Consider the following 21,195-nt stretch of genomic DNA (forward strand, 5'->3'; position numbering starts at 1 on the left):
GGCCCTAAAGATGATCTCTGAGCTACTCCTCTAGTCTCTCTCTCTTTTTTCTTTTTTTTTAATATATTCTTTTCATTGCAAAAACATGCAGAAAGGTACACCACCTCACACTAAAGTTGTATCAAGTGAAACAACTCCAGCCATGAACATTTTGTGTTTTATCCCCCAAACCCAACCCCTCCCCTACCCACACTGATGCTAGTCACTGCCCCATTATATTCCAAGCAGGACTGGAAATGAAACAGAAAGTCCATTCTAAGCCAGCTACCCAGGACCTGCGGACATACACAAAACCCCAACACACTTCAACACCCAGCTATGTGCTCTATGTGGCACTGCACTCCAGATGGGTTCCCATAGTTGTTGAGACTTACACCATTCCCTTGAGGCTGAGCCCACCCATCATCAGCACAGCACAGACTAAATTTCACTATTGTGTTACATTAGGTGCCTGAGGCTGCCTCCCATTCATCAAAATAGCATTACAGGCCAATGTAGTCAAATAGTATAATAAAATATGGGAGCAAAGCTGTAACATCAGCAAACAAAAACAACTGAGAACTAAGAGCTAAATGAGCCTGTAGAAATTTATTACAAGGTTCAAAACCCTTGCGGCAATAACAAAAAAATATACCCAAAGTGGCTAAGTTGGGCCCGCATTTTAAACAAAAATTAGCAGTGGCGATGCCCATTCGAAACGCCGTCCTTGGGGAAATAGGCCTAGGAGACTGACCTCTCATCTCCTTCACGGAGATATACAGGTGGAAAGCTGCATCCTACATACTTTTTACATTGCACTTAATTCTAGTCCAAAGAAGAGGCAGATGTCATTTACACACTTAACACAAGGATCCCAGTTTCAGTTACTGATCGCAGTCAAATTAAGGAGTGTTTTTCTAACTGGATGCTTGAAAGAAACCCCTTCGCCTCCCTTTTCAGGGTGGAGACCTGTAAGGCCGATGATTCCATGCAGTGGCACCTGCAGCTGAAGCGCTCCTCCGCTTGCACCAATGTGTCGGCCCTGAATCTGGCTGAGGTGGACAATGAGACCACAGAGAGTGAGACTACAGAAGAGGGATCGGGTTTGGCCAGTGAAAATCTGATGGCCTTTCTGCAGCCTGAGCCGGATTCTGAAGAGGAGAATAACTCGGTAAGAAAGGAACTAAGAAAAGCAGGGCTGCCTGCTGATCAGATCACTGAATGTGACGTCTCCATCACTTCTGACTGAATGTTATTTGTTTGATTCTGTTTCTCAGTATTGCATCCATATACTGGTTTCCGATTAGCTAAAGCAAAGCCTGTGCTGCTGTTAAAAACTCTTCAGTGTAGAAATCCTGTGCATGATCTGCCTTTCCAAACCTGGTGTTTGTGTTCTCTCCATTACACTCCCAGCCCTCTCCTGGCCTATGAACCACTAAGTGTGTTAGAGGCTTTTTGTTTCTCTGCAGGAGACAGGCCTGAGCGAACGCTTGATGAAAGCCAAAGACTCCATCAGTGACCTAACGAAAAGATCTGCCAACATCAATCAACATGTAAAAAACTTGGAGGTATGTGCTTTAGCTCCCACCCTCCTCTTGATCTCACACAGCTGTGTAGATGCCTCTTCCCATGTCACCTAGTGCATGTATCTCTTTACAGAGCGAATGTGCGGCCTTGTGTGAAAATCTGGAACTGAGACATCAGGAAGCAGAGGAGTTGGAAGCTTACTGTAATAAACTGGAGGTACTGTCCGCTGTTGCCAGCCCACTGCAACCTTACGTGCAAGTGGTCTTCTCCAAGGCAGGCTTGGTTCCCATTTAAGAAGCTTTGTGTGTGTGTGGGGAAGTGGTGGTAATGGATGTGTGTGGATGGCAGGGTCTCTCTGGTAGACAGTTGGGTTCTATTGCTAGCAGTTTCTTCAGTGAAGGGATGGATTCTATTGCTGGAACAGTGGCTAGGTGCAGGGAGGACTATTTGAGCAAAGACACGTGGGGGGGGGGGGGGGGGGGGGGGGCAAGGTTCTCCTGTTGCCATCAAATGGATTGAGAGTGGGAACCCCAGGCTATGACCGAGTCCTGACACTATAAAATGAATTTATATACCCCATCTAGACAAATATAGCACTGCTTATCAATCATTTTGGGGCTGTAACCACTGCTTGCAGCCAAATAAAATTGTGCAGAAAAATGATGCACCTATGGAGAGCCTACCCAGGTCATGACCCCAAATGTCAGTTTTTTAACCCTAGTTGGGGTCCTGACCCACAGTTTGGGAAGCTCTGATAGTTGCCTTATTAAAAATTCAAAGTGTGATACATTTACATAAAATGGAGAAAAATTAAGCATCTCCTTAAAATACAACTCACCCCTCACAAAAAAAAAAAAATTAAAAACCCCAAAAAGGACTGAAAAACTACTGCCCATGAACTGCCACAGAATCCCCACTACTTTCAACATCTGATCATAGGTTACACAGTCAAGCTTTAGTCACTTTGCAGAATCTCAAATAATTAAGTTCCAGTTGTAAATCCAATGGTAAATCCTTCCACAACTGAGGACCTAAGAAAGCAAGTGCTCGTTACCTAACACATTAAAGCAGGACATAATATGGAACACTTAATAATGACAGCTGAGAGGACTGAAGATACTTCCGACATAGCTTGCAACGAACCACCCTAAAGACCATACACAGTTTCTTAAATTTAATCTACTTCTCCACTGGTAACAAGTGGAAACATTGGAGTGATATGATCACACACTTTTGCTCCAGTTAGTAATCTACAGCACCTATAAGCACTCCAGTTGTTACTTTGGCAAAATAGAATGTAAATAGTTGCAATAAGCTAGCTGATTAATGATTGGAGCATCCATCACCTGAACAAGGTCAGCTGTTTGGAAGAATAGCCTTGTGCACCATAAAAGGCATAAGCTAGCAAAGCAAGATTGAACCACGCATGATATTTGCCCATCTAAAGTCAACCGTGCATCAGAATAAATCCCCAGACTACATATCTACTAAGTCACCTTCAACAGGATTTCATTAATGTCATTCCCCATTCTGCTAAACTTGATACATTCTGACTTATCGGCCTTTCATCTTTCCTTGTGTGTACAGGAGACCTGTCAGAAAGTGACAAAATCTGTAGAAGACGCTGAGAAGAAGGTCAGCATGCTGAAGGAGAATTCCCTTATCCTGGAGGTACGGGGGCCATGATCGGGGTAAAGGCCAAAGTCCACCTTGGTCTTGGTTGCTAGTACCCATATTGGACAGCTACTGGTGAACAGCATCCTTTCCCACTCTCATCCTGTGACCAAGGAAGGTATTTATGAGGAAACAGCTGTCCTGCTGAGCACTGATTCTCTTTTTGAGAAGCCAGAATGGTTCAGTATCTGCTTTCTTCCAAGCATGCACAGTGTTATCATCTGCGTGTCATGGCTGTCAGATGCTGCAATGAGATGCTTAGCAGTGAGGTGTAGAGTGTAGGAAGCCCAAGGCTATGGTGTGGGGGCATGCTCCTGTGACATCCAGTGACATTCTACTCATTCCTCCTCCAGGAGAGGCTGAATTCCTTGCAGGAGGTGGTGAGGCAGCACGAGCTGGAAAGTCACGAAAGCAAGCAGCAGGAAACAAAGATGGCAGCAAGCACTGCAACGTGCAGCACAGAGATACCTTTCAGCCCTACAGGCCTGCCTAGAGTCACAGCCAGAACCGAGGATGCTTGGACAGGGGTGCTAAGTAAAGCCGTGGCCCTGATGCTCACCTCCATTGTGGGCCTACAGCACTCCTGTGAGCAACAGACCCAGAGAACACAACCGGCCATGGAGACTGCAACTCCTGTGATAGAAGAGATCAAAATGCTGACCTACACCCTGAACCAAATCAGGTACTGAAGGCTTTATATGCACTAATAGGGTGGTTGTCATGTTTACTTGGGGTAATGCTATTTCTCTCTCTCTCTGTGTTGGCAGAACGTGCCTGCAGTAATACTTTCTCTCTCTCCTTTGGCAGGGAGGGCCTGGAGGAGTTGGAGGGGAACCATCAGAAGGAGATCCTGTCACACGAAGAAGTCCTAAGGATCATTACTCATATCTGCAGTCGCTTTGATCTCTTCCTGTCCCAGTGGGAGCGGGCGCAGAAGGAGCAAGGCTTCATCGTACAGAGCCTCCAGGAACTGCAGTCCAACACAGATAATGTCTCCACCACGTAGGTCCATTGCGGGGAGGGGGGGGGGGGGAGTAAGAACTTGACTAATGACATGGTGCATCCAAGAACTGTAGTTCAATACAGCAAGGGTCTCTCCACCACCTGGGTTCATGGTTATTATATCTAGCTCCAGCTTGTCCTTTAATGGTTCACATTTGGCTTGGGCTGATTCCGGCAAGTCTGTAGCTGCTTGTTTGTATTCAGTGGGTTCTCTTGTAGCTCTGCAAGGCTTCTGGCTGTGGCTAGTTACGGTTTGCGTTTAGCTGGTTCTCTTCTAGTTCTCCAAGGCTTCTTGTTTTGGCTAACTGGGCTTTGTCTTTAGCAGGTTCTCTTGTGGCTCTGGAAGGCTTCTGGCTTTGTCTAGTTGTGGTTTCTCTTCACTTTTTTCACATCAGGCTCATGTCTAGCTCTGGAAGACTTTCTCTTTAGTTGTTTCACATCTGGCTCTAATTGATTGTGTTTGTCTGCCTCTGCACATCTGGCTTAATGTTTGCTTGGCTAGTCACATTTTTATTTCATTTGGTACTTTCAAATGCCAATCTAATAAATTGTCCTTCTTTTGTAGCATGAAGAGAATTTCCTCCTCCTTTTCTCAGCTCCAGAAAGACATGGACACCCTGTGGCAGGTGAAGCCTCTGATAGAAGACATCTCCAAGCAGCTGTCAGGGACAAAAGGCTTTGAAATGCCAGAGTGCTCCATGTTGGGGCTCACCGAATGCCCCAGGTACCAGTAGAGTATAGGGGAGACTATCAGCCCCAAAAGATGTAGAACTTGGCCTATGCAGAATTGTATAAACTAAAATATTGCCTGGGAGAGAAAGATGGTTGTACTGTTTGTAATTGAGTTTGAGCTCCCATTGAATGGAACGGTAGGTTGGGTGGGGGTTGTGGGGACCTGGACAAGATAAGTAAAAAGGGAACATTGGACTGGATATTCAAGATGATGGGTGCCCTATTTTCTTCCTTTCCTTCCTCTAGTGCCAGCTGCTTGACTACCGAGAGCCTTAAACAGACCATGGAGGAAGCAATGATCCCACTATTAGAGGAGATCAAACTTTTCAACCAGCGCAATGCCTGCACCAGCTGTCAGCAACTGCAAAAGAAAATCCTGGTACTGTGAAAAAGCTCTAGCAGCTAATGAATAAAGTCTATTTTCAGCTGCATAGCCAGAGATCCCGTTCTGCCCCCTCTTGCACTTCTCTACAGGATGCCCAATAGCTGTGATGAATTTAGTAGCGTTTTTCTCTCTTTCCCTTTCTTTTCTATTATTTCCCCCTAACAGGAGCTGGAACGTCATGCTCTTGAGACACACATGCAGGCGGTGGTGTTGAGATCCGACCTCAGAGTTGTACACGATGATGCCCTGAGACTGCAGAACATTCTGTCCCACCGGAAGCTGAAAACTGAGTGAGTGCCCAGAGCTGTGAATATTATCCGTTAGACAGCAGACATATTGGGGGAGCTGCAGAGATCTAGTTCTGGATGTCCTATCAAAAAAAAAAAAAAATCGGGAAACTGGGAAGCAAGTTGCCCCTAATCCTGTCTCTACGGTTTATCATAACTGATGTGTAAAAGAGAATCATCACAAATCTCCTCTAGGGATGGTACCCAGTATTTGTAAACAAAAGAAAAACAAGAATTATAACCTCAATGCCTGTGCAAGTCTAGGCAAAGAAGCTTAAGTTAAATATGAGCACTGGGCCCCAGTTCTGTGCTAAAACAGGACCTCCTCACCTGTGCCAGGGAGGAACTGCTGCACCAGAGTCTCCAAAATGAATGTGTGAGGACTTCTCCCTTATATGTAGTTTGAGGCTTCACTGATCCCCTATCATTAAATAGCAAGCTGACTCAAAAGGCAGAGACAGAATGGCAAATTGAACTAAAAAGAAAAGTCATTTCATGGGACTGAGAAGCACAGGGAGTGCGCTTCCCACGTGCATGCCAGTAAAAAACAAAAGCAGCTGCCGTGCCTCACTTCTGGCAGCTGCTTGGGAAGGGAACTGTCCCATTTCACTGTGTTGGGACTGTTCAGCTGACATGAAAAGACTTAACAGTGTCCCAGAGGCCAAGGGACGAGCAGGCCTCAACGCATAACTGCTGCTGGGTGTACATCAATAACCTGTCTCTAATCCATAAAGAGTTTAGTTGGTGCTCTTTGTTTTCCATATTTAAACCTGTGTTCAGCTTAGAATGTACATTATTGCTGAGCAGCATCTGGATGCCCAGTGCCAACTTCTAAAGGACTGTAAAACGTCACTCCTTAATGAAGCAGCCCTCCAGTGCGGTGGTTTTCAACCCAGTCTGTTTTTTAGGATATTCAATGACTATGCATAAGGTAGATTTGCACAGCAAGAAGGCAGTGCTTGCAAATCTAAATCATGCATATTCATTGTGGATATCCTGGCCAGGTGGTCCCTGGGTTGAAAATCACTGCTCTAGTGCAGGGCTTGTCAATCCAGTCTGCTTTTCAAGATATCCACAATGAATATGCACGAGATAAATTTGCATGCGCTGCCTCCACTGTATGCCAACTTCTTATGCATATTCATTTTGGGGATCCTGAAAACATGACCAACTGGGTATGTCCCAAGGACAGAGTTCAAAACCCACGCTCTAGTGCATGCAATGGGTTTTGTTCATCCATGTGACTGAGTACCCTACTTGAGGCACTAGGATTTATCACCTCTGGAAATAGAGTTGGTGTACTGAAGGGAAGACAAGGGCAAAATGCCAACTCCCTATCTCTAATCCTCCTTACAGAGAGAAAATGGACTTGGAGGACATCTATCTGAAGATGTGTTCCATGCAAGAGAAACTGTGCAAGCTGTCAGCAGACCAACCAACCGCCGTGAGGGAGGCTGATGAGACCCTGGAGAGCTGTAGGTCCTGTCCCGATGGAAATGTTCAAAATAGTAGCTCCATGTCATTAAATTAAAAAATTATTCACTGGAATCAAAGTCCAGATGGATGTCTCTTGACAAGGTTTCTCAAATTTACACCTAGGCACTTTCATGAGCCATGTACACACAGTGTGTTCAAGGAGGGAAGAGTCCAGAAGGTAACACTAGCAGCAGGGTACCAGCCTTGCTCTGTATACTCAGAGAGGGAATTCATGCATAAACCATTCTGAGTCAAACCAGCATCCGCTGGGACAGTATGACTGCAATCGTGGCCAGTCTGGGATACATTATACCTGGCAAGTTCCATGAGAAAATCAACTTTTCATAGCTCATTTCCAGGGAGAAAATGGCTTTCCTGTCAACTTGTGTAATCATTTTAAAGGACTTTTCCTCCAGGAACTTGTCCAACCCTATTTTCCCAATTCCATGTATTAAAATTAATATACCGCCTTCCACAAAATGCGTCGAGGTAATTTGCAAAAGTACAGAATTACATAAGCATCTACCATTTGCTGAAGACTGAGGAATACTTGCTGGCTGTGGACTGCACAGGACCCTAAATAGAGTAATGCCATTAAATGAGTGGCTCCCAGTTTCCATCTGAGGAGCTGAAGGCTGCACCAGCCCCCTAGTGAAGTCAGTTATGAGCTGGCTCAATCCACGGGCATCCATATCTTGGCCATAACCTACTCACCTGAACTGGTCTGGCATGGACGATAAGGAATGGTATATTTTAAAGAAATGTCCACACTTCATGCAAATTTTTAACCTCGGCAACCTTTTGAAAAGTAAATACTACAGCAAAAGTTCTCTCTCTCCACTGGCATTGTGACGACTATTGGGAAGTGGCCCCACCCCTGTTACCCCTTACACCAGGTCCCCCCTTCTCCTCAGTTCCAGGACCAGATGCTCCATGACACACGTCATTTACTGCATCTAGAAAACTGACTTCCCTAACAAGTCTGGATGAGACATTTACTCTATTAATACTGGAGTAATTGAAATCTATTACTATTGTGTTGACAAAAATTAAGGGGGGCTACCACAATTGGTAGCAATTCACTATCTCTTTCCTCCCTGTACAGTGAAAGGTAGAATACCCCACTACTATTCTCTTCCTCATCACACAAGGAATTTCTAGCCATAAAATCTGTGCATTGCATTTTGTTTCCTACTACTTATAGACTTCTATCCTGCCATCCTTAACATATAGTACCACTCTTCCAGCCATTTGACCAAAATGATAAAGGGGATGGAACTCCTCCCGTATGAGGAAGGGTAAAGAGGTTAGGACTCTTCAGCTTGGAAAAGAGACGGCTGAGGGGGGATATGATTGAGGTCTATAAAATCCTGAGTGCTGTAGAACAGGTAAAAGTGAATCGATTTTTCAATTTCAAAAAGTACAAAGACGAGGGGACACTCAGTGAAATTACATGGAAATACTTTTAAAACAAATAGGAGGAAATATTTTTTCACTCAAAGAATAGTTAAGTTCTGGAACTTGCTGATGGAGGATGTGGTAACAGAGGTTAGTGTATCTGGGTTTAATAAAGGTTTGTACAAGTTCCTGGAGGAAAAGTCCATAGTCTGTTATTGATATGGACATGGGGCAGCCACTGTTTGCCTCAGGACTGGTAGCATGGAACATTGCTACTAATTGGGTTTCTGCCAGGTACCTGTGACCTGGATTGGTCACTGAAGCAGGATACTGACCCAGTATGGCTGTTCTTATGTTCCTAGTTTGATATAATTTGGCATTACAATTTTCCATTGGGGTCCTCCCTTCTACCAGGTCCTCTGAGATGCTATATCTGCATTTAGTGTCATACATCTCACTCTACAATATTAGCTTTTTAGACTTCATTTACATACAATTGGGGCCAATAGTAGAAAAAAAAAAAAAAAAAAGTTCAGCTCCTAAATTTGTGCTCTATTTCAACCCACCTTAGAAGCATTTGCAGCTGAAAATCTGCCCATTACCACCCACTCCTAAATTTAGGACCTTAGTGAAATTGAGACATTCAGTCCTGTTAAATTTTCAGAGGACAATTTAGGAGCATAAGTCCTTTGACTAGTGGGCCCTATTCACCACCTGCCTAGAATCATTTTTCTTTCTTTATGCTTTGTTGAAATGCAGCTGGACTACTTGAGACGCTCTCACAATTGCACTATAACAATAATCTCATTTGCCAGTATTTTTGTTGAAGGTATACTATTCCAAACCATGCGTTCCTAGGATGCCGGTTCACATCAGTGTTCTCAGGGTGTTTTGTTTTTTGTTTTTTTTTTTTTTGGGGGGGGGGGTTACACTAGCAGCAGTGTGTCAGGAATACTCATTGCTTTTACACCATTTTACAGTTTACACATTGAGGCTGACTCAAAAGAAAGTTGAAGCAGACTTCCTGTATGTACTAATCAGGTTTTAAATAATGGCTTTTAATGGCCCTCAAGTGTTTCTCAATATTGAAATTGCATTGATAAATGGCAATAAGATTAATCAGAGACACTGAACACAGGAAACAAAGCAAAAGCTCAGAGGCAGACAGGATGCAACAGCCCCAAGCACATTCCTCTGGAGAAGAAATGCCCTGCTCCAGAGGGGAGTGACATGGCACTTGGTCCTTTGCCTACAGAGCTGTCCACAGGACAGTGGAATAGCCCTGTTTCTACCCAGCAGCTTGCAGGAGGAATGTGCCCTTGAAACAGCTCTGCTCATGATTTCCACAAGACTCTGGTGCTTTTCAGTCACAGAAATCCAGCATAGGCCCATGGCCAGGTAACGTTAATTAGCATGCAGCACACGTGGGAGTCCTGTGGCTTGAACAGCAAGATCCAAGTGAGGAAGGAGGCCTAGGCCAGAGCAGTACAGTAAACGTTTGCTGTCTCTGGAGGACCTCAGTTTCTCATCCAGCACTCTGCTCCTGACAGGCAGACAATCTGCAAATATCCCTTTCCGGGGAGCTGAGAATGGCCTCTGCAGTTTTCCCTGAGTGGGTTGATGGTGGGCTGGGCTCCACCGCAACACGCAGCATCCTCAGAGGTGGCAGCTCAGCGATGGACACATCTATTCCCATTGCTCAAGAGGACATAAGCTGGGGGAATGTTTCGGAATGAAGTCCACACAGCCCTCTTTGCTTGTCTGTGGGATCTGGTTTCCAGAGTGACACACCTTGCTGCTCTCCTGCACCTGTGCCTCACAAACTAGTAGATAAATGGCCCCAGCATATCACCTTCCAACTGGGAGCCTAAAGAGAAGGCAAACAAATACTTTTCTAGGTTTTATTTTTTTTTTTTTTAATCAGGGTTTATACACAGCAGCATGAAGTACCCATAGCAGGCCACCTGTTCCCTGAAACATGCAGAGCCAGCAGCGATGGAAAAGACCTAGCAGCAAGTGGTTTCATGCCTGTGTCCTAAGACAACCTCAGCACTCCACATATGGGAGGTAGAGCAGACAGATTAGATGCTTTGGTCTCGGTAAAATTCTATTTATACAGATATAAACCAATGCACTGTATACGTAAGAGGGGGCCTGGCTAAAAGGGTGAAGAGGGTGCAAGGATAAGCATGGGTGGGGGGGGGGAGAGGGAGAGAGAGAGCACAATGCAAAGATGAGTATACTAAGACTAAATTCAATGCAGTCTGAAAGGGTAAGGCAAAGCAGAGGATATGCCGGGTGTGAGAGAGAAAGCAAATGTTTCCTTTGCTGCAGGCAAGACACACTGTTAGGGAGAGGGGGCATTGACAGAGCTGCATGTGCCATGTGGTTCCCTGATTCAAGGTGCCCTACAGATCGGGTGGTTTATGTGTGCGTGGAGGTCCCTATGTAAAGCTGCTCCACAGTTCATACAGTGTGTGCAGCTGCTCTATAGACATTTTACGTGCTATTTCTGTGCTGTGAGCGATGAGGCAATCCCTGGCCTTGTTGGCATTTCTTTGCTCTTCCTTTCTGGAGTGCAAACGGCTAGCAGCCAGGGGTGGTCCTACTTGTTGAGGTACTTCTTATCCAGCCTGAACAAGGCCAAGATATCCAGGAGAGCCTTTTGGATGTGGGCACCAAATCGATGAGCACCCTGTAAAGATCCCAGAGAACAGCAGCTTAAGAAAGGGCAGAAGGAAAGAGCTCCATGATTGAAGCAAAGAGACTCAGACCTACAGGGGTCAATATTCAGCCACCAGCATGATTCCTGGATATTCTGTGCCAGACCATGTCCAAGCTTTGGCATTGAATATCCGGTTTATGAGGCACCAGTTAACACATGACCGCTTAAAGTCGATATTCTGAACTTAACCAGCAATGGATTGCCGCATAAGATAGGACTGTGTTTTATGCGGTAACCCTGGCTGGTTACACGCTAAATAATCAAAACTGGCCAACTGGCAACTCTGCACCCAGAACACTGCCTAAATAGCTGCTAACCGCTAATTTTCAGTGGCAATAACCGGTTAAGTGCCGCTGAAAAGAAGAAACTAGGCTTATCTGCTAGATTTCTTTCCTTTAGGCTTTCCAGATCAGTCCAGACAATACATTTAGGTTAGGAACGCGTATCAGCAGATGGAGACTGACAACACCTAAACTCTGAGTAGAATAACCCTCCTGTGCAGCTGCCAGGCAGCTAGTATGACAGTCTCAAAGCAGAAAAGACCACAGAAACATTAAAACTGTCGGCTGTTTTCCAAATACCAAGCACAAAGGGACAAGGCCGTGCTAAGCACTCTCTTTGTTTAACTTACATCTTATACAAAACCAGAATTTAACTGCTCTCCAGACCTCCACAGGTGCACACCACACCGACAACAGACTGCTACACCAGCACGCTAGCCACCTGCCACAAGCCAGGAACTAAGAAAGGGTTCTGGACTGGTTTGGAAAGCCTAAAGGAAAGAAAATTAGCGGGTAAGCCTGAATTTCTCCTTCCTTGTTGGCTGATCCAGACCGGTCCAGACATTACACTTGGGAAGTACCAGAGCAGTAAGAATCATGGGCGGGACCCACAGAGCCCTGAAGACAGAATGCCTGTGCTGAAAGCTGCATCCTGTCATGCCTCACATTAATTTGATAATGATGCATAAATGTACACAAGGAAGATCAGACTGCCCCTCAACAGATATCCTGTGGTGGAAAACTAGACTCCGCCCAAGAGGCAGCCACTTCCCGAGTGGAATGAGTTTGAGCCCCGAAGGAACCTGTCGGTCCCTGAGAAGACAGGCCAAAGAAATAATTTTGTTCAACCATTTTGCCAACATCGCCTTGGAAGCAACCACCCTTCCTGCTGCCTCCTAATAAGACAAATGATCCAAACAGCAGATCTCCTCAGTTCTCTACAAATAACCCACTGTACATCAAGGTGAGAAATCTGACATTGCTGTTTGTCCCTGGAAGAGTCCCCAAGAACCAGAAGAGACTGATTCACATGAAAAGATGACCTTGCTTCAGGCAGAAAGGAAAGAACCATCAGCAATGCCACCTTCTCTGCAGAGAACAACAAAGAAGGTTCCCTGCATGACAATGCTTGGAGCTCTGACAACCTCTTAGCAGACGTAAAGGTGACCAAAAATACCGCCTTTAAGGTAAGATCTTTCAGCTTACAAGATGACAATGGCTCAAAAGGAGCCCTCACCAGAGCAGACAAAACCAAATTCAAATCCCATGGCAGAACTAAAGGTTGGTGAAGAGGCTGATGAAGCTTGACACCCCTCCCCCCATGAAAACTTATGACATCAAGCAAGGAAGCCAGAGGCCTGCCCTGAACTGGACCCCGAAACAGGCCAATACCACCAGCTGCACCTTCAAGCAGGCCAAGGCTAGGCCCTTCTCAAAAAGAAACTCCAATATCTGGGGCAAAGACGCACGCAGAGGCGAACACACCCTATTCTGACCCTAGTCCTCAAAGACCCGCCAAGGACATATATCTCTTACGAGACTAACATGGTGATTATCACCACTTAAGGCTCACATGACCAACATGCAGCTGAGGCACAGTGGTCTTCCCCAAACCAGGGAGCCTGACACGGGGGAGGGACCCGGCCAACCGGGTGTGACACTCCTAGGGTTGTATGTGGCCCCCACGGACCAGCACCCCATTTCTAGAAGGCAACACAGGAGAACAACAAAGGGTCAAAACATCCAGAAAGACTGCCCCCCAAAAAGAAAAAACAGTTCTCCAGTGGGAAGTTTATGTGTTCTCAGTCTCTCTCTGCTGGTAGGCGTGCATAACCGAAGCGTAGTGTTTGAACCGGTCTGGAACAGCAGACAAGGAATTAGCAGATAGCCTTGCAGTTTAACTGGTTAGCGGCTGTTTCTGGCCAGTTAAATCATTTTGAATAATTGACCAGATAGTTTTTAGTTTGGCTATGGGAAGGAGAAGTAAAGAACTGGTCTGCGTTCACTCACTGTCTCAGGGCTGGAATGTTTGCAGGACACATGGAAATTGATAAGATCTTCTCCAACAATGATATAAGAGACACCGTAGCCATCATCTGCCACCTGGAAGAAAATGGTTTATTAGTCTTCATATACAGTCTTCATATACTGCCTTTTCTGGCTAACAGCAAAAAGCGAAAGCTACATACCTGTAGAAGGTATTCTCCGAGGACAGCAGGCTGATTGTTCTCACTGATGGGTGACGTCTGCGGCAGCCCCTTCAATCGGAGATCTTCACTAGCAAAGACGTTTGCTAGCCCTCGCGTATGCATGCACACCATGCATGCGCGACCGTCTTCCCGCCCGAACTCGCTCGTGTTCATCAGTCCAGTAAATAGCAAAGACAAAGAAAGACACGGGAAGACACACCTCCAAAGGGGAGGCGGGCGGGTTGGTGAGAACAATCAGCCTGCTGTCCTCGGAGAATACCTTCTACAGGTATGTAGCTTTCGCTTTCTCCGAGGACCAGCAGGCTGCTTGTTCTCACTGATGGGGTATCCCTAGCCCCCTGGCTCACTCAAAACAACAAACATGGTCAATTGGGCCTCGCAACGGCGAGGATATAACTGAGATTGACCTAAACTTATTCAACTAACTGAGAGTGCAGCCTGGAACAGAATAACAATGGGCCTAGGGGGGGCGGAGTTGGATTCTAAACCCCAAACAGATTCTGCCCGAACCGACTGTCGCGTCGGGTATCCTGCTGTAGGCAGTAATGCGATGTGAATGTGTGGACAGATGACCACATCGCAGCCTTGCAAATTTCTTCAATAGTGGCTGACTTCAAGTGAGCCACTGAAGCTGCCATGGCTCTAACATTATGAGCCGTGACATGACCCTCAAGAGTCAGCCCAGACTGGGCATAAGCGAAGGAGATGCAATCTGCTAGCCAATTAGAAATGGTGCATTTTCAGACAGCCACTCTCCTCCTGTTGGGATCAAAAGAAACAAACAATTGGGCGGACTGTCTGTGGGGCTGTATCTGCTCCAGATAGAAGGCCAATGCTCTCTTGCAATCCAATGTGTGCAGTTTGACGTTCAGCAGGGCGGGTATGCGGACGGGGGAAGAATGTTGGCAAGACAATTGACTGGTTCAGATAGAATTCCGACACCACCTTCGGCAAGAACTTAGGGTGAGTGCGGAGGACTACTCTGGAGACACCCTCTGAGAGACCCAAGGAGGCAAAATCTAAGCTGAAGTCTGGAACAGAACTGAGGGACCTTGTGATTGACTCGAGCGCCGAAGACATCCACCAAAGGGGTGCCCCACGCTTGAAAGATCTTGCGTACCACTCGGGAATTGAGTGACCACTCGTGAGGTTGCATGATCCTGCTCAATCTGTCAGCTAGACTGTTGTTTACGCCTGCCAGATACGTGGCTTGAAGAAACATGCTGTTCCGGCGAGCCCAAAGCCACATTCTGACGGCCTCCTGCCACAGGGGGCGAGATCCGGTGCCCCCCTGCTTATTGATGTAGTACATGGCAACCTGGTTGTCTGTCTGAATTAGAATAATTTGATGGGACAGCCGACCTCTGAAGGCCTTTAGAGTGTTCCAGACCGCTCGTAACTCCAGGAGGTTGATCTGTAGACCTTGTTCCTGGAGGGACCAACTCCCTTGGGTGTGAAGCCCATCGACATGAGCTCCCCATCCCAGGAGAGACGCATCCGTTTTCAGCACTTTTTGCAGCTGAGGAATTTGGAAGGGATGTCCCAGAGTCAAATTGGACCGAACTGTCCACCAATGGAGGAACTGAAGAAAACTCGTGGACAGCAGGATTACGTCCTTTAGGTCCCCAGCAGCTTGGTACCACTGAAACGCTAGGGTCCATTCAGCTGATCTCATGTGGAGGCGGGCCATGGGAGTCACATGCACTGTGGAGGCCATGTGGCCGAGCAATCTCAACATCTGCCGCGCTGTGATCTGCTGGGACACTCGTACCCAGGAAACAAGGGACAGAAGATTGTCGGCCCTCGCTTCCGGAAGGTAGGCACGAGCTGTCTGAGAATCCAGCAGAGCCCCTATGAATTCGAGTTTCTGAACAGGAAGAAGGTGGGACTTTGGATAATTTATCACAAACCCTAGCAGCTCCAGGAGTCGAAAAGTCATCTGCATGGACTGTAGAGCTCCTGCCTCGGAGATGTTCTTCACCAGCCAATCATCGAGGTAAGGGAACACGTGCACTCCCAGTCTGCGTAGAGACACCACTACCACAGCCAGGCACTTTGTGAACACCCTGGGCGCGGAGGCGAGACCAAAGGGTAGCACACAATACTGAAAGTGCCGTGTTCCCAGACAAAATCGAAGATACTGTCTGTGGGCAGGCAGTATTGGGATATGAGTGTAAGCATCCTTTAAGTCCAGAGAGCATAGCCAATCGTTTTCCTGAATCATGGGAAGAAGGGTGCCCAGGGAAAGCATCCTGAACTTTTCTCGGACCAGATATTTGTTCAGGGCCCTTAGGTCTAGGATGGGACGCATCCCCCCTGTTTTCTTTTCCACAAGGAAGTACCTGGAATAGAATCCCAGCCCTTCTTGCCTGGGTGGCAAGGGCTCGACCGCATTGGCGCTGAGAAGGGCGGAGAGTTCCTCTGTAAGTACCTGCTTGTGTTGGAAGCTGAAGGACTGAGCTCCCAGTGGGCAATTTGGAGGCTTGGAAACCAAACTGAGGGAGTATCCCAGCCGGACCTATTTGGAGAACCCACTGATCGGAGGTTAAAAAAAAGTTTTAACCTCCCCCCGACCGGCAGATCGTCCAGCACAGACACTTTGACTTTGGCTATGCTCTGCTGGAGCCAGTCAAAAGCCCGTCCCTTGCTTTTGCTGGGGAGCCGCAGGGGCTTGCTGAGTCGCACGCTGTTGATGAAAACAAGCGCGCTGGGGCTTGGCCTGGGCAGCAGGCTGGCGAGAGGGAGGATTGTACCTACGCCTATTAGAAGAATAGTTAACAGTCCTTCTTCCGTCATAAAAACGTCTACCAGTTGAGGTAGATGCTAAAGGCGTCCGGCGGGAGAATTTGTCGAAAGCGGTGTCCCGCTGGTGGAGCTGCTCTATCACCTGTTCGACCTTTTCACCAAAAATATTATCCCCCCCCCCCCCCCCGGCAAGGAGAATTCGCAATCCACTGCTGAATCCTATTTTCCAGGTCGGAGGCACGTAGCCATGAGAGTCTGCGAATCACCACACCTTGAGCAGCGGCCCTGGACGCGACATCAAAAGTATTGTAAACACCCCTGGCCAGGAATTTACGACACGCCTTCAGCTGCCTGACCACCTGCTGAAAAGGCTTGACTTGCTCAGAAGGGAGCTTATCCACCAAGTCTACCAACTGCCGCATATTGTTCCGCATATGAATGCTCGTGTAGAGCTGGTAAGACTGGATTTTGGCTACGAGCATTGAGGAATGATAGGCCTTCCTCCCAAAAGAATCCAAGGTTTTAGAGTCTCTGCCCGGGGGCGCCGAAGCATACTCTCTAGAACTCTTGACCTTCTTAAGGGCCAGATCCACAACCCCAGAGTCGTGAGGCAACTGAGTCCGCATCAACTCAGGGTCCCCATGGATCCGATACTGGGACTCGATCTTCTTGGAAATGTGGGGATTAGTGAGCGGCTTCGCCCAGTTCTCCAGCAGTGTCTTCTTGAAGACATGATGGATAGGTACTGTGGCGATTCCTTAGGTGGCAAAGGATAGTCCAAAAGCTCAAACATTTCAGCCCTTGGCTCATCCTCCGTAACCACAGGGAAGGGAATTGCCGTAGACATTTCCCGGACAAAGGCCGCGAAAGAGGAGGAGAAAGCTGTCTTTCAGGGGAGGGAGTGGGATCAGAAGGAAGACCGTCAGACTCCTCATCCGAGAAATATCTGGCGTCTTCCTCTGCCTCCCACGAGGCCTCACCATCGGTGTCGGACACTAGTTCATGAACCTCTGTCCGAAGCCGTGCCCGTCTCAACTCCGTAGACACATGGCCACGGTGGGAACGTCGAGAAGTAGACTCCGCATCAGCAGCGATGAAGCTCCCTCCATCGATGTCGTCGGAGAGTCTACTTGGGAGGCAGCCGACGCGGGTACCGCCAGCAGTACCGGCACCGGAGACCTCACGACGGGCAAGGGGCCAGCCATCGCCTCACTCGATGGCACCGGTGGCACAAGCACCCCCGATACCGGAGGAGAAGGGCGCAACAGCTCCTCCAGAATCCCTGGAAGGATGGCCCTGAGGCTCTCGCTTAGAGTGGCTGTCGAGGAAGGCTGGGAGTCCGGAACAGGCGACGAACTGAGAATCTGCTCGGGGCACGGAGGCGGTACTGGGCTGTCCAGGGTAGAGCGCATCGACACCTCCTGAATGGAGGGTGAGCGGTCCTCCCGTCGTCGATGCCTAGTGGGTGCCGACTCCCTCGGCGACCCAGAGCTCTCGGTACAATGATGGGAAGGTGACCGGTGACGATGCTTCTTTGCCTTCACACGATGTCACCAGAACCTCCCAGTACCGACGAAGAGGACGTCGAATCCAAGTGCCTCTTCCTCGGGGCCGGGTCCGAAGAAGGTCGATCCCGGGGGGGGGGGGCTGTACCGCAGGAACCCTCGAGGCAGGGGGAGACCTACTCGAGGGCTCACCACCACCAGCAGAGGAATGGACAGCCCTCACCTGCACTCCGGACGAAGAGGCACCCTCCGATGACATCAGTACCAACGATGATCTCGGTACCGTAGACGCTGGAGCACCGGTCGATGACCTCGGTACCGCCTATGTCGATGCACCGGCCGATGACCTCGATACTGAAACCGTCGAAACACCAGGTGAGGCCCCAAACAGAACGTTCCACTGGGCCAATCTCGCCGCCTGAGTTCTCTTTTTTAACAAACAACAGAGAGTACAGGCCTGAGGATGGTGCCCAGCCCCCAGACACTGAAGGCACGAAGCGTGCCTATCAGTGAGTGAGATAGCCCGGTTGCACTGGGTGCACTTCTTGAAGCCGCTGGGAGGCTTCGATAACATGGGCGGAAAAATCACGCAGGCGAAATCAAAATTTGCGATGATGACAAAGGCACCAAAAATAAAAAGGGAGCAAACCCATACGGGTGGCCAACAGGGCTGCTACCGAAAGCGAAAGGAAACTTGTACGGGAAAAACAACTCGAAAATAAAGGAAAGTTTTCTTTTTTTTGAAGAACACGCGAACTAGAAAAATAAGAAGACTTCCGAAACGGAAGGACGCAAAAAAAGCGCGAGGGTCTCCTCAGGGCACAGAACGATGGTAAACACAGCAGTCCCGAGCACGGAAAAAAGAAGACTGACGAACACGAGTGAGTTCGGGCGGGAAGACAGTCGCGCATGCGCGGTGTGTGCGCGCGAGGGCTAGCAAACGTCTTTGCTAGTGAAGATCTCCAATTGAAGGGGCTGCCGCAGACGTCACCCATCAGTAAGAACAAGCAGCCTGCTTGTCCCCGGAGAAAGGTATACAATACATAAAATCAAATTAAAAGACAGAAAATGAAAGGAATTACAGCAAGTTGTAATGGGGTCAGATGCTTAATTATGCATTGACCCCCCCCCCCTCTTTGCTACTGCTTCCATGGCCCCCGCTCAAACGGCAAACATGGACACAGTTTTCTAGTGCAATGCACAGTCTAAATCCCCTTCCTACTCCATATTTCTGAAACTTACTCTCCCTGAATGCTAGTCCCAGTTTTACTATGGAGAGAGAGTAAGCTTCAGAAAGATGGAGTAGATAACATTTAGAAGGCACAGCAAAGGGCAGAAAAAGTAATGAGACTTTACTCACGGGTCCAAAGCCACCTCCACATGAGACATACTCTGGGTGGTTCACCAAATCAAACAGCTCCACCTGCTGAATGGGGGTCTGACTAGTGGACAGTCGCCAGGGCTCGGACAGTACCTGCCAAGGAGATGAGGGGCATAACAGCAAGATGTTATACCTGAACATGCAACCACAAACTTCTGCAGTGAGAGACAAGCCTCAGAAAGCACTTCAAGGTATCTGAGCACCATCCCCCCCCCCCCCCCCCCCCATGGATGAAAAGGGGCCTTTCCTCCCTAAATCCCCTAGAGAGCTTTCCTTCTGTATTTTTCTCTATAAGGACATATAGGGGTCCCGTCCTGTCCCAGCCCGTGTATGTGTTCCCTGGAGATTTCCCTCTCTGTATCTCTCAGTCCCTCTCTACAAGAATGTAACAGAGGGTCCTGTCCTATCCCATCCAGATCCACTCTCCCTCCTGGTGACTATTTTATGAAGATTTCGATTTCTTCCCCCCTCCCCCTCTCTCTTGTAGTCAGGGTGGCAGATGTATTTCTTGATGGGGTTGTATAAGCACAGTCTCTCCTCAGTGAAAAAAAATCTATAAGCCTCAATATGCAAGAATCCAGAGCAGCAAGGTAATAAGCAAACCTTGAAAAGGCAAGGGACCCACAATAGCAGGGAAGTACAGGTAAAGGAAATGTGTGGACGCTGCAATAATGCAGTGCAAAGGGGAAATTGGCATGTCGATAACCCATCATACTGTACATTCTCTGCTAATACCGTGACTGCAAGCCCATTACTTACATTCTTCCATTTCTGCTCACACAGGAGCTTTGTTCTCAGTAAGTTGTCACCAGAGCCAGGCTTTTTTTTTTTTTAATAAAAAATTCCCACATTTGCAGATCGTGCCATTCTATAAAATGCCAAGTTTGGCAGTTCAGACCCTGGCAACTCAGGCTCCAGGACACACTTAAGCTTCGCTAGCTTTTCTTACCACAGTTTACCCGAGGGGGGGGGTGCTAAGCTGCTAAAAATGTCAGGTTGGAAGACTGGTGCTAAGCTTGGTGTTCAGGTCTGCCCAAATCTCAAGGCCCTTTCTGTACCTCCTTCAGGAAGGGAGAATCCTTTCCCAGGTATTTTGACACAATGTAGAGGCAGAAGAGGTGCCGATCAATACCAGCTCCAGTCATGGCGTTCCTATAGAGTAACTGGTGCTTCTCTGCTGCTGTCTTGAAGAGCTTCAACCGCTGCTCATCCTAGAGGAAAAGGAACAGACACTTCGCTTACTAGCTGCAAGCAAGAAGCTCCTCATTTAAATCTCATACGCAAGGGCTTGCCGGGGGGGGGGGGGGGGGGGGGGGAGGACCTGGGAGATTTCCATGCTGTCTCACAGCTCAATGTTTCAACAGGAAGCCCTCCACACACCAGGGAATGCTCTCAGTCTCTCTACTGTTCTTCTGTGTGCAGCAGTCTCTGCTACCTGCTGAACTCACCGTCTCACTACAGTTCATCATCGCCTTCACAAAATTTGAAGATTCCACCGTACAGGAACGAACAGTCTCAGTCCTGCCCTCTCGGAAGAGCCGAGTCATGGATGCCTCATAAGTTAAGCAGAATTTGCCTTTGTCCTAAAAAGAAGTAAAGGAAATACAGATTACACGCCAGGCTAGCCTAGAGACAGTGTAGAGAAATACATCCAGAAATACCCCCCACACATTACTGGGGACAGAAACTGTAGAAACTTGAATCTTTCCTACTGTAAAACAGTGCCTTGTAACTCCAATTTCTTAGGCAGCCTTATCTCTTAAGTATGGGGCTCTCTAAGATGGCAGTTAAGGGTCAGAGGAAAATTCCAGTTTTCTGTAAAGCCACTGGTCAACTTTTAACCCAGGGGAACGAGGAACCCAATAACACAAGACGACACTTGAATAAG

The 21,195-nt window shown here is 47.7% G+C and overlaps 2 protein-coding genes across 8 annotated transcripts in view; one reads left to right on the forward strand and one right to left on the reverse strand.

Annotated features, from left to right (window-relative positions):
- Positions 1-582: 582 nt before the first annotated feature.
- TSKS (testis specific serine kinase substrate) lies at positions 583-7,117 on the forward strand. The gene is made up of 10 exons (XM_030194971.1): positions 583-1,150; positions 1,449-1,547; positions 1,639-1,722; positions 3,094-3,177; positions 3,534-3,862; positions 3,988-4,182; positions 4,748-4,906; positions 5,161-5,293; positions 5,465-5,589; positions 6,943-7,117. Exons 1-10 carry the CDS (start codon positions 905-907, stop codon positions 7,115-7,117), a joined length of 1,629 nt encoding a protein of 542 aa, XP_030050831.1. The 5' UTR covers positions 583-904.
- A 3,261-nt stretch (positions 7,118-10,378) lies between these two features.
- CPT1C (carnitine palmitoyltransferase 1C) overlaps positions 10,379-21,195 on the reverse strand; it is a 68,911-nt gene continuing 58,094 nt past the window's right edge. For all 7 annotated transcript variants that reach the window (XM_030197976.1, XM_030197979.1, XM_030197972.1 and 4 more), the window contains exons 15-19: positions 20,756-20,890; positions 20,366-20,518; positions 19,287-19,400; positions 13,477-13,569; positions 10,379-11,155 (exon numbers count right to left, since the gene is read on the reverse strand). In XM_030197976.1, coding sequence (XP_030053836.1) covers positions 11,066-11,155; positions 13,477-13,569; positions 19,287-19,400; positions 20,366-20,518; positions 20,756-20,890 — 585 coding nt within the window. In that variant the 3' untranslated portion in view covers positions 10,379-11,065. The remainder of the gene's footprint in view (positions 11,156-13,476; positions 13,570-19,286; positions 19,401-20,365; positions 20,519-20,755; positions 20,891-21,195) is intronic.

The sequence above is a fragment of the Microcaecilia unicolor genome, chromosome 3, assembly GCF_901765095.1.
Source record: "Microcaecilia unicolor chromosome 3, aMicUni1.1, whole genome shotgun sequence".
Classification (NCBI taxonomy): Eukaryota; Metazoa; Chordata; class Amphibia; order Gymnophiona; family Siphonopidae; genus Microcaecilia; species Microcaecilia unicolor.